The 12929-nt window shown below is 37.1% G+C and overlaps 2 protein-coding genes across 4 annotated transcripts in view; both read left to right on the forward strand.

Annotated features, from left to right (window-relative positions):
- The window catches only part of ptprua (protein tyrosine phosphatase receptor type Ua), a 237953-nt gene extending 236794 nt beyond the window's left edge, over positions 1 to 1159 (forward strand). For all 3 annotated transcript variants that reach the window (XM_060865749.1, XM_060865751.1, XM_060865750.1), the window contains one exon: positions 186 to 1159. In XM_060865749.1, coding sequence (XP_060721732.1) covers positions 186 to 248 — 63 coding nt within the window. In that variant the 3' untranslated portion in view covers positions 249 to 1159. The remainder of the gene's footprint in view (positions 1 to 185) is intronic.
- Positions 1 to 12929, forward strand: part of apoea (apolipoprotein Ea) — a 335076-nt gene that overhangs the window by 78202 nt on the left and 243945 nt on the right. The gene's annotated exons all lie outside the window — the stretch shown is intronic.

The raw sequence follows: 12929 nt of genomic DNA on the forward strand, positions 1-12929 counted from the left end.
GCATGTCACTGTGCTGTAATGTCGTATTCTTGTACTTCTGCATCATTTTCCTTCTTCTTCCTTCATCACTCTTCATCATTTCCTTCTTCTTCTTCTTCTTCTTCTTCTTCTTCTTCAGCTCAGAAAATGTGATCATTTTCCATCATGCCAAATCTGATCGCTGCTATTTTTTATTTTATTTTCAGGAGCAGTACCGGTTCTGTTATGACCTGGCTTTGGAGTACCTGGACTGTGTCGAGGTCAGATAACACCTGAACTAGTGAGCAGAGAACCCGATGGAAGAGAAGCCGAACCTTTCTGACGCCTTCAAGTCTTTTTTCTTTCCTGTACTGGTCTTTCAGTCCTGGATAAATGAACTTGTCTGTGGTGAAACCGACAAACCCAAGCAGATGGAGGAACAGGCAGTGGGAGTCCTGATTCTTTCACCTTTGTATTATACATTATGTTTTGTTTCATCAGGCAAAAATGTAATCTTTACAGACTCTTCTAGGAAATGCCATGTCCAATACCCTACAAGGTAATGGTCACTGTGCTTTGATTTTGATTCCTGGAGCTCAGCCAATCTCTGCCTTATTCACTGAGCACGACGAACACATCATATTCTAACCAATCCAATACAACGGCAAGACTGCTACGCAAAAAAAAGAAAAAAGGAAAAAAAAAATAGATATATGTAGAGTGTTTGTATTCATATTCTCTGCATATTGTGGATAAATGATAAGCAACTTTTTGCTTTCCATAAAGACTGCTCTGAAAGGATTTGGAATACTGTAAGTAATGTGCTAAGAAATGTGATATACAGCAGATTTTTTTTTTAGTTGGATTTGGGCGCAGTGTGAGTCGTTCAGAAGCGATGGCAGTCCAGAAGCGATGCAAAGGTGGTCTTGAGTTAATTTATTGCTTTGTGTAAATAACATGGGTATTTTACAAATCTGTTTCTAAATGTTGTCACTGACATGCCAGTACATTTGTTTTCATGTGCCTGTGTATTAAAAAGAGGACCACTCATGCATCAGCATGCCTGTTGTACTGTTCGTGTCTCATTGCAATCTCAGATCTATTGGCTCTATTGGCCATCTTGTGCAGTATCTTTGCTTTCCTCAAGACCAGTGTAAAAATATTAGGGGAAAAAATTATACATTTGCTGTTATGGGAAGAAGGTGAGAGGCAATCATGAGAAGAGATGCTTTTTAAATTTCTATTTATTTGTTGTGTTTTCTTTCCTGAATAAGGGACATTATGAAGAAATAAAATATTATGATGTTGCTTTTTTTCTTGATGTTGTTTATTTTTTTTTTAGCATTTTCTTGTTAGAATAGTTATAACCAAATGGAAAAATAACTGTGTCCAAAAAAGGATAAGAACAGCTGACAGGTTTAATGGAAAGTCCTCTGAATGATTGTGTGTGTGTGTGTGTGTGTGTGTGTGTGTGTGTGTGTGTGTGTGTGTGTGTGTGTGTGTGAGAGATGGCCTCTACCTTAAACTATCCAAATGAGTCTAGTATTCTTTAAAGTAAATATGGGAAATATCTTACTTCATTTGTTCTTATCATTTAATTAGATGTGTCTTAATCAGCTCATTATCTATAGACAGATACACTGCAGGATTTTCTTTCTAGGATAAAGAGAAGGCTTTTGTAATTCCTAAATCTGTGCAACAGTGTTGTTCAACACTGCATAAGCACGGCATGCTTACAAACGATGCAGAGCATGAACATGGTTCCTTCAGTGAGGCATTTCTTTCAGTACTGGGTTTAGTCAGTGTCACACTTTGGGCTAAAGTCTAACGTCCATCAATGACAAATCTGTCATAGAGCAAAGTATCATATATACAGTCTATCTATCTATCTATCTATCTATCTATCTATCTATCTATCTATCTATCTATCTATACACACACTCATTCACTCATTTTCTACCGCTTATCCTAACTACCTCAGTCACGGGGAGCCTGTGCCTATCTCAGGCGTCATCGGGCATCAAGGCAGGATACACCCTGGACGGAGTGCCAACCCATCGCAGGGCACACACACACTCTCATTCACTCACGCAATCACACACTACGGACAATTTTCCAGAGATGCCAATCAACCTACCATGCATGTCTTTGGACCGGGGGAGGAAACCGGAGTACCCGGAGGAAACCCCCAAGGCACGGGGAGAACATGCAAACTCCACACACACAAGGTGCAGGCGGGAATTGAACCCTCAACCCTGGAGGTGTGAGGCCAACGTGCTAACCACTTAGCCACCGTCTATACACACACGCAATACTATACAATACTATAATATACTATAATAGACAAATACAATATTTGAATACAGCATTCAATATTCAAGTCTCTAATACCTTACTGGTGTTTCTTCCAAATACCAAACAAGGTACACATTAAAGTGAAGCAGAATCTTTGTATTGTTTGATAGAGACTTCTAATGCACTTCTGTACAGTAAGTTTCTCTGAATAACAGTGTCTGCCAAATCCCTTTAATGTAGAATTTCTAATTTAGTACTAAACGAACCTATCTGCTTTATTTTGAGGGAAAAAAGGGATCAAGCAAATAATCCACCATGGTCATGGTGCAGCATGAAGAATCTGTCAATCAAAATCAGGTCCCGTTCCAGATGTGTTAGTCAAGGCTGCATGAATCTACCCTGTGTCATGTCAATGTCAGTGGTAGACACACCTCGGCTAATTAGCATCTTAACCATCAAGCTAAACACTGATCCCTGCTAAAAATGAGATCCGAGCAACAAAAGTCTGGAAAACGAGCACATTTATCTCTTGGATTTTTATTTTATTATTAGGTTCTGATATTACTTAGAGATGTGAGACTTTATTAATATCCTGTAAGTGAAATGCACTTGATGCAGCACAAGCAAGAGGAGAAAAAAATAGTTGAAAAAGAAATAATAAATTGATATAAGTTGATAATAAATAAAATGGTGTATGATACCATCTCTCTCCTCTCTCCTCTCTCTCTCTCTATATATATGCAAAGTTATAATCTATTTACAGATATTTGACCTCACTGGTCTTATTCTAGATGTTGCTTATTATAGATGATCTGTCAGTTGCCTAAGATTTGTGTGATGCCCCAAGTGCTTGTTCATAAGCATCAATAATTTGAAGATGTTTATCCTCAGCCACTAAAATTCTGTGTAAGGTTAGCAACAGAGGGGGAAAACACACGTCTCACGCTGAAAGTCAAAAGTGTCCTGACTCATTTAATATCAGACTTGTGACTTGCAATAACAATTTTTAAAATAATTTATTAATATTGATTAAAAATGAAAAAGTCGATTATTGGATTGGAGCACCAGTGTACTGAGAGAAGGGTTAAGGCTTAATGATCAAAAAAGGCCAGACACAACATACTTAAAAATAAATAAATAAATAAATATTTGACTATTAAATATGCTAATCGATTAATCCAGCTGCATATTTGTATTATGAATACTGCAAAAATCTTTGCAATCTAAGTAATGTATTCAGTCTAACAGTCAGTAAAAGTAAAAGTTTTAGTCAGTCTAAAAGACGTCAGTAAAAAAAATATGCTTTCATTTGATTTATATAGAGCTTTTAACAATGTCTCAGCTTCATAGAAATCTTTCATTTGTAAATAATTAGTAAAGCTGATTGGTCAGTAAAGGTTACAACAGTTTGTATCACATTCACATGCACATGCTGAACAGCTTCTTCTTTTATTCTGTTAGAATGCGCTCCACTCTTCTGGGAAGGCTTTCCTCTAGATTTTGGAGTGTGGCTGTGGGGATTTGTGTTCATTCTGCCACAAGCAGTCAATCAGAATACTGTGTGGCTTTTTTTGTGCAACTTGCCAACAGAATGTGGCTGTCCATCCATTTAAAGCAATGTCACAAATGAAAAATAGCTTTTAACCACAGGAAAGGAAATTAGCAATCAAGGAAAATGTGCTTTGTCGGTTCAAATTCTATCACAGCCTTATACTGATTACTGGGAACAGGCTGCACTGTCAGAGCAAAGAGGGTGAAAAATAGTAGCCCGCGAAGCTGTACAAAGAACTTCATCACGGTGCACAAAGCTCATAGCTTATAGGCTATGCTAATGTCATTCAAGTACTGAAATGTGTTTGTACTCTAAGTTTCTCTTGGAATGATTGCAGCAACACATGCAAAAAATTCTTACGGTTTCGTACTAACTTGTCTAAATAAAGACAACAGCAGCGATTTGTACAACTTATGTACTTCAAACATGGATTCCAGCTCATATCTGTTGATTTATTTTTGTGCTGTCTGACCAATTAGCACCATCACAAATCACAATATGGATTCCTTTAGCTAAGTCACTTTAATGTTTTCTTTAATAATGCAGTACAGTCCCATTTGCAGCAAATTGCACTTTTAATCTCAAGCAGTGTTGTTCAGCTTTCTCTGTTTAATTAGGCACCAGTATAGTTTTGAATATGTTTCGTATTGCAGTGCAGACTTACAAAAATTTTAATTCTCCTACGAAAAAAATATGAAGCTAAGAAACAACTGCTGCATCTAAATTACACTATTGGTGATCCGGATGTCATTTTCTGTTGTTACATTTCCAATAAAATAGCTTTTTGCCGATGCTAATGTACGTAAAACATATTCTGTATTCTCAGAGTCATCATTTGCATGCATTAACTTGATGCTGCACGTCCCTCCATGCTCCGGATTTATACACGGATTGCCAGCAGCGCATCTAGAGCCATGTTTTTCTCACTTGTGCATACTGAATTTGGAAGGAACTTGTGTTATTTCATTCCGATTCAGACTTGTTGACACAAAGCCACCATACAGCTGCAGGAGGTTGCTGTTTCCAGGTTATCAGAATGGCAGGCCGTAGAGCAGCAGTTACACTCTTATCACACCTGTGCAGCTCGCTGTCATGTCACCTATCAAAAATGTCAGGCTTTGGTTCAGGCCATATGGGCAGCAATGTGGCCAGGACTGCTGATGAGAGGAAAGGCCATGTGCCAATCAGTTCACTAGTGGTATAGGAAAAATGGAGAAAAGAAAGGAAAAACAAAGCTGAAAATGATCTACACTGACTGACATTAATGGTTTTCCTGCTGTCCTGGTCTTGCAGTCATTTTGATCCAGCTAGGTGATATCAGAACTGCTGACCTTCCTATCAGGAAAAAAAAAAATCCTAGTAGGCAGAAATCTATTTTTACCACAAAACCACAAAATATATACTACATGTATTGGTTAAAGCAATATTTAAGTGCAATCTGAGGAAATGTATGAATTAATAAGCAACCGGCTGTTGATTTTTTTTATTACTGACATAAAAACAAACTGAACAAATCAAACAACTTGCCTTATAAAGAAGGAACACAACATCCTTGAAAGTTTAAGCCATATACTATACTGTACACTCTATGGGCAGAAGTATGTAGACACCAGACCATCACATACTTATTCTTCAAACTGTTCCCATAAAGTTAAAAGCAGACAATTGTCTAAAATGTCTCTGGATGATGTAACAGCACCATTTCCCTTCACTAGAGCTGAGAGACTCAAACCCGGTTCCATCATGACAAAGCACAGAGCTCCATGAATGTATTTATTCATTCATTCAGTGAAGAACTGAGCCCTGACTCTGACTCAACCCCACTGAACACCTTTGTAGTGAATAGGAACACAGTCTGAACCCCAGACCTCCTCACTCTTACAGTACATCATCAGTGTCTGATCTTACTAATGTTCTTGTAGCTGAATCCAACATCTAGTGAGAAATCTTTTATATATTTTTTTTCTTTTTTTAAAATCACACAATATCTTTGTTTAAAGGATCTTGGAGAACTTGCTGTGTCTTTTTTTTTTTTGTTGTTGTTTTATTTGATTTTTTTTTGAGACATTGACTGTTTCACCTGCTTTTGTTATCGCAGGTAATTGCTACAGCTTCAATTATGCTTTTTATATGCAAAGTGGTCTTTAACTCAACATCATCCTCTTTTTAACAAAACACATTTTTTTCTCTGTAACATTTAATTAACCTTCAGTTACCACTTTATTCTTATCAGGGTCAAGGCGGATCTGGAGCTTATACTGGGAGCAAGGGCAAATCGTACCTTGGATGGAATGCAAGTCCACCACAGGGCATCAGACCACCTCAATTCCCCTCACACACACACACACACACACACACACACACACACACACACACACACACACAGAAAATATAAATACAGAAACTTCACAAAAGGCATCAGTGCTGCTCATTACATCAAGGATCAAACTTTTAGTCCAGGAAACATAAAATTATTGTAGAAGACATGTGCATTCAAGACGAAATAGATAAAGGACTGTCTTACTGGCAGAGCACTGGGATGGGGATGGGGCTTTAGGAGAAACTGTAGAAGGGAGATCTGCCATATGCCCTGCTGACTCCAAGTTAATTCATTCTGGCTTTTCTTTATCTCTGCTCCTGCGTGGCTTATCTCTCCTTCACTTTGACATGACGTTGCAATTATGTGCATTTTGCTCTGCTAGGCTTGACATAGTGGGAAAAAATTGCACGTGTATGTTAGGAGGAATAATGTTGGGGAAGATGGTGAAATGCTTAAATGGTTGTTCTGTCAAATGGTTTTAAAGGTTGTTTGGAAAATGAACATGAGTTCAAGGGCAAATGGGGATGACACACACAAACAAACAAACAAACAAACAAACAAAAATCTAAAGACAGATGATCATTGGGGTCCAAGCACTGTTAATGTCCAAGGAATATATAAACACTATTGTAGTGTACAGAATGGTATCAGTTTCAACATGTGAAACTGATGATTGCATTATTTTGTTTTGTTTGACAAAACTGTGTCATTTCACAGGCTAAGCATTTCTCTCATTTAACAAGAGAAAGGGATATTTCATCTATAGCGCTTATCTTACACAGGGTCACACAAAGTCTATCCCAAGGGGTCTTGGTGCCCAAGGAATGGAACACCAGCACAGGGCACAATCACACACACATTCACACACTAAGCGCAATTAGAGATGCACAGCAGGCTAAAATGCCTGTAGAAAACCCCCAAAGCACAGGTAAAGCATGCAAACTTCACCCCAGAGATGGGGGACTCGAGTCATATGACTTGACTCGAGTCGGACTTAAGTCGCAAGTTTGAGACTTGAGACTTGCTTGACAAATATTAAAAAAAGACTCGACTTGACTTTGACTTGACATTCATGACTTGAGACTTGACTCGGACTTGAGTTAAATGACTCGAAATAACTTGTTTTTTGTTTTTGTTTTATCTTTTTTGTCTATTTTGTTTTTAAATCTGTTTTTAAACGCACGCAAGAGCGTAATCTAACCACGTGACGCAGCAGGCAAGCAGAGGGAGCACGCGCACTAACTAATAAACCTTAACAGTCGTGACGAAACATGGAAGGCGCTACATCAAAAATAATTAAGTTCGGGTACTGGGATTTTGTGCAAGATGAGAAGAGAAGAACAGCAGTATGCGACCACATCGCTCACATTTGAATGACAAATTTCTAGCAAATTAAATTTTTTGTAAGCGCCATGTAGTGTAAATGGTTGGTCACCGTTTATGTGGAAATGTCAGCTTTTTTGCAGTAGCACTTATAATTGGTCTTCAGTGTTAGGCTTTGAGTGAAAAGCGTATGGATCGTTTATGGGGATGCACATATATATAAAAAACATAAATATAAATATAAAAAACTTCAGAGTTGCAAGCAGAGCCATATTCTTGTCTAGCATGCACACGCGCACACATTCAATTTAAAGGGATAGTTCACCCAAAAATAAAAAAAATTCTTTTATAATTTTCTCGCCCTCATGATGGTACAAACCTGTATAAATTTCTTTGTTCTGATGAACACGGAGGAAGATATTTTAAGGAATGTTTATAACTAAACCATTCATGAGCCCCATTCACTTCCATAGTATTCTTTTTTTCACTATGGAAGTGAATGGGGTTCGTGAATGGTTTGGTTATAAACAGTCCTCAAAATATCTACGTGTGTTCATCAAAACAAAGAAATTTATACAGGTTTGTAACATCATGAGGGTGAGAAAATGATGACAGAATTTTCATTTTTAGGAACGTTTTATTTATTTAGTTTCATTTTAACTATCCCTTTAATTAATAAATTACACTCACTCCAATCATCTCTCTCTCTCTCTCTCTCTCTCAAGGTTTGTGGGATTCAATAATTTACGTTTTTTTGGTTGACATGATTGATTGTTGTTGTTATTCTGTTGTTAAAAAGGAAGGATCTAATTTAAGGATGTGTTCATGTCCCATTAAAAGGGAATGCCTGTTCAAAAAATGCCATTTGGTTGCATAGAAACCATTGTACTTTTATATATCTACTTTTCCATGGTCTTCTGCCATGTTTGAGGCATATTGAAACTTTTCATGCTTTTATGTTGGCCTTATTTCAGTTACATTTACATCTTATTCTTTGTAGTTTTGATTTTTATTCATTTTTAGATTTTTATTGTATTTACAACTCACCTGTATGTGGACACCTTTTAAAAATAAATGCATATAATCATTTTTGTTGCAAATAAAACTCTCATAGTTCATAAATACTGTAGATTTAACTTTGTTTAATATATACATTTAGTTAAATCATCAAACATCTGTATGACTTGCCAGTGACTTGCTTGACTCAAGCTACGACTTGACTTGACTTGCTTGACATAAAGCAGTGACTTGACTTGACTTGACTTGACTCTCACAAAAAATGACTCGGACTTGCTTGAGACTTGAAGGTTAAGACTTGAGACTTACTTGTGACTTGCACATGTGTGACTTACTCCCACCTCTGCTTCACCCTGCAGATGCAGGAATCTAGCCCCAACACTGGATCTGTGAGACAAATGTACTAATCTTCAAAGCCTTCTTCCAGGACTTGGAGCTTAAAATGAATGTGCTATTTTGATTTAAAAAAATACAGATATAAACACCTTGGTTTCATGTGCAATGTACAAATGTGGTCCTGTAAAGGTTAAAGCTTCCATCTTTTTTTTTTTTACTTGGTCATATTGAACATACACATCATTGATTTGTTCACTCAGAATGAAGACATCATTTCTTGCTTGGCTTTCTTTTTCTGTCCCAGGGCATTTGTTGCGAGAGTTCGTGACTGGATTGAAAATAAATGATGTTGTTGTGTGGAGTAATCTGTAGCAGTGCAAGGGTGATGGCTGTGGGGCACATGGGGAAAACTGTGGTAAAATTGGACTTCTTGTGCTCTGTTTCTCTAAACACCATTGACCTCTCAGAAAGAGCTGGAATATTATACACTATTTTGGGACAGGAACTGGACCCTAACACGAAGAGCTGCTGTATGTAGAACTGATACCCATCCTTGTTGGTTCTTGTTCCTTGTTCTCTTATTATAATAGCAGAAGCCTTCTTATCCTTGCTTCTTCAACCTTGATGTCATCCTGACTAAACTAAAACCTTAAGTGGATCTTATATAACAAAGAAATTGACAATCTGCTGCTCATATTCTCTACAGTATGTATCTATGTATTTCTCTGTGATTTGTCTCTATTCTCTCTCTCTCTCTCTCTCTCTCTCTCTCTCTCTCTCTCTCTGCTGCGACCTCTACGAAAGTCTGTTATCTTATTTTCTTCCGAGGCTTGGGTCTTCCATCATCTTGTTTTCTTTTCCCTTTGCCGTGTTTTGCTCGTCTGCCATTTTACCTTCTGTACGCTGCCCAGTTCATGTGACTGGCATACAAATCATCAGCTACACTTTAATGAATCTAATGTGGCTCAGTGACTCTTGCATGCTGATGATGGAACATCTGTATCTCTCTGATGCCTTAATGGCTTAAGTGTGGATGGTGTCAATGTGGAAATTTCCAGAAGGACCTTTTGTTCTAGTGATCTGACTGATCATGGTTTATATGGAACAGAACAGATCTGTGTTGGGAATGTTAAGCACGTAAATCAAGAAAATCTACGTCACTGTCATTCATTTACTGTTCTGATTGTGATAGTGATATATAGTAGTTGTACTACTAGTAGTAGTAGTAATAATAATAATAATAATAATAATAATAATAATAATAATAATAATAATAATAATAATAATAATAATAATAATAAAATTAATCCCATGACATCATGGTCCAAGGCACAATTTTGATCCACACTCCATAGAACACTGCAAACCAGGAAGCTTGTCTTTAGATGTTGACTTTATATGAACATAGTAAACTGTGCTGTATACAAGGAGACAGTGAGACACTACTATAACCAGTGCTTCCACCTTGGCTTTAATGCAGAGGTCAAGCCATAAATTCTCTAGATATACGAGGATTCTCTAACTGTATCTATCTATCTATCTATCTATCTTACTCATCTAATAATTTTAAAATCACCACAGTTGATAAAAAATAATGAAATCAAAATAATTCAGGACATTTAATACATATATTATATAATAATACATATTACATTTAAGAAATTATTTTTTTTTAAAACACACACACACCTAGTGGCGAAGGAGTTTGGCTACTGCTCAGAAGCCTCAATTGCTCAGATGTGCAAAATGAAATAAAATATAGGTTAAGAGAGTGCACCAAATGCTGTAAATCATGTACACATAAACATTTAGTCTGAGATGGTTTCTGCTCTGCACAGAGTGGTTATTTTCATTAATGTAGCCTTTCCATCCCGTATCTACATGATATAAAGAATATGCCACACATCTGGTTGATGTAGCTTTTACATGAATGAGAGGTTGTACAAGTTCATCTTAAAGTGTTCAGTGAATATATATGAGGTAATATTAGTATACATTGTGTATATAGTGAGTACATACTGATATACAGTGGTGTTAAAAAGTGTTGGCCCCCTTCCTGATTAATTTTTTTTTAGCTTGTTTCTCACACTTTAATGTTTCAGATCATCAAACAAATTGAAATATTAGTCAAAGATAACATGTTATATTTGAGTTAGTAAGTTATATAAGATATGTTACACAGTCACACACAGACACACACACACACACACACACACACACACAAATGAATAGCCATGCACAGGCTACACCTACTCTTCTAGATGTTCTTATAGAATCAGTGATAAATGTGCATCAAATGAAACTATTTAAAAACTTACTAACTCTTAAAATGCTCTCGTGCTCATATATCTGCTTCTGTAACAGTGTAAAATGAGCATTGAAGACCATCAACAGAGCATTATATCTTGTCTTATATCCCAATAAGTTACCTTCTGTGAATAAAGGATGCAGTAGTTCCTAAACAATGATTCTGGATCAGTTTAGTTCAGCTCAGATAGAAAAAAAAATAAATATAAATACAACAACCTTTTCCCAGTAAAGTCCTAAAGCCGTTCAGCTGACTGTAGTATTGGCTTTTATGCATTGGCTTTTTATTGGCTTTTAGTTATTTTATGCATTTATATATCTAGGTATTTTAAATATTTTGAAAACTACATTTATCCTGCTTTTTATACCATGTTTATATGTTTTTTGCTCCCTTCATTGAATGTTTTACTTCAGTTCAGTTCAGTTTCATAAAAGTGAACACTGTCACAAAACAACATTTACAGAAATAAATACATTCAGCATATAAATGATAAAAGTATCCATACTGAGCAAGCCAGATGTGATGGTGTTGAGGAAAACTCCATGAGAGGTTATGAGGAAGAAACCTGTTGACACCAGCGAATGTGACCATAAATCATTTCTCTTCTCTAACTGTGTAATAAATGATCAGAAAACGAAGTGCATTTGCACGACTGGGAAATTTAATTTTAGTTTTAACAATGAAGTCTAGCATGTTATCACCAGTTCACTGATGAAACCTAAGCTACAGTATCTTCTACAGTGGTTTAACCCTTAATCCGGTCAACACCATAAGGATGTGTGTTATCTGACCTACTCAATGTATACTGCGGTCACAAAAAAGCTGTAACACCATCATCAGATTTACTAATGACACAGCAATCTCCGATGTTGATGAGCCGTCCTGCAGAGAGTAGGCGAGACGGTCGAGAACACACACTCTCCTCACTATAAATGAGTCTGCAGCAGAGAGGGTCAGCAACTTTAAATTCCTCTGTGTCTATATCTCAGAGGATCTCACATAATCAGTGCACACTGGAACTAAAGTCACAACAGTCCCTCTACAGTCTCAAGTACCTTAAGAGATTGTGTCTTAGAGTCCTTAAGTCCTTCTAAAACATCATAACATCAAAAATATGGTATCCTAGAGTGCGCAGCCACTGCAATGAAGACTGCAGATAAAAGTACGGATGCTCAGTGGATTATAGGAAATGAGCTTCTCTTCCTTCAGGACATTTATATCAAACTGTGCATGGAGAGCGCCTGGAGAATGATCAAGGACCCCAGTCCCCTAAACCACTGTCTGTTCACACTACTACATTCTGGCAGATGGCACTGGAGTATTGAGACATGCGCAGACTAATTTCATCCCACAGGCCATAAGAGTGCTGAATGATTTCACTCTGCACTAATAAGACACTTAATTACATATTGCCATATGAGCTCCTTGTTAAACAGGGTGTACACACTGCACTACAATTTCACACTATGCAGTATTTAAACCTTTAACTCCTTTCTTCACTATCTAACTCAATACATCACTATTTACTGCTATATATGAGAAGTAGAAGAGAATGAACATTGTATTGAACTGGCGGATTAAACACTATACCACGCAAAACAAACAAACAAACAAACACACACACTCACACACACACACACACACACACACACACACACACACACACACACACACACACACACACACACACACACACACACACACACACACACACACACACACACACACACACACACAGACACACACACAGACACAGACACAGACACAGTGGTGAGGGAGTTCGGCTACTGCTCAGAAGGTTGCAAGATCAAATCCCAGGT

Source organism: Tachysurus vachellii, chromosome 3 (genome assembly GCF_030014155.1).
Source record: "Tachysurus vachellii isolate PV-2020 chromosome 3, HZAU_Pvac_v1, whole genome shotgun sequence".
NCBI lineage: Eukaryota > Metazoa > Chordata > Actinopteri > Siluriformes > Bagridae > Tachysurus > Tachysurus vachellii.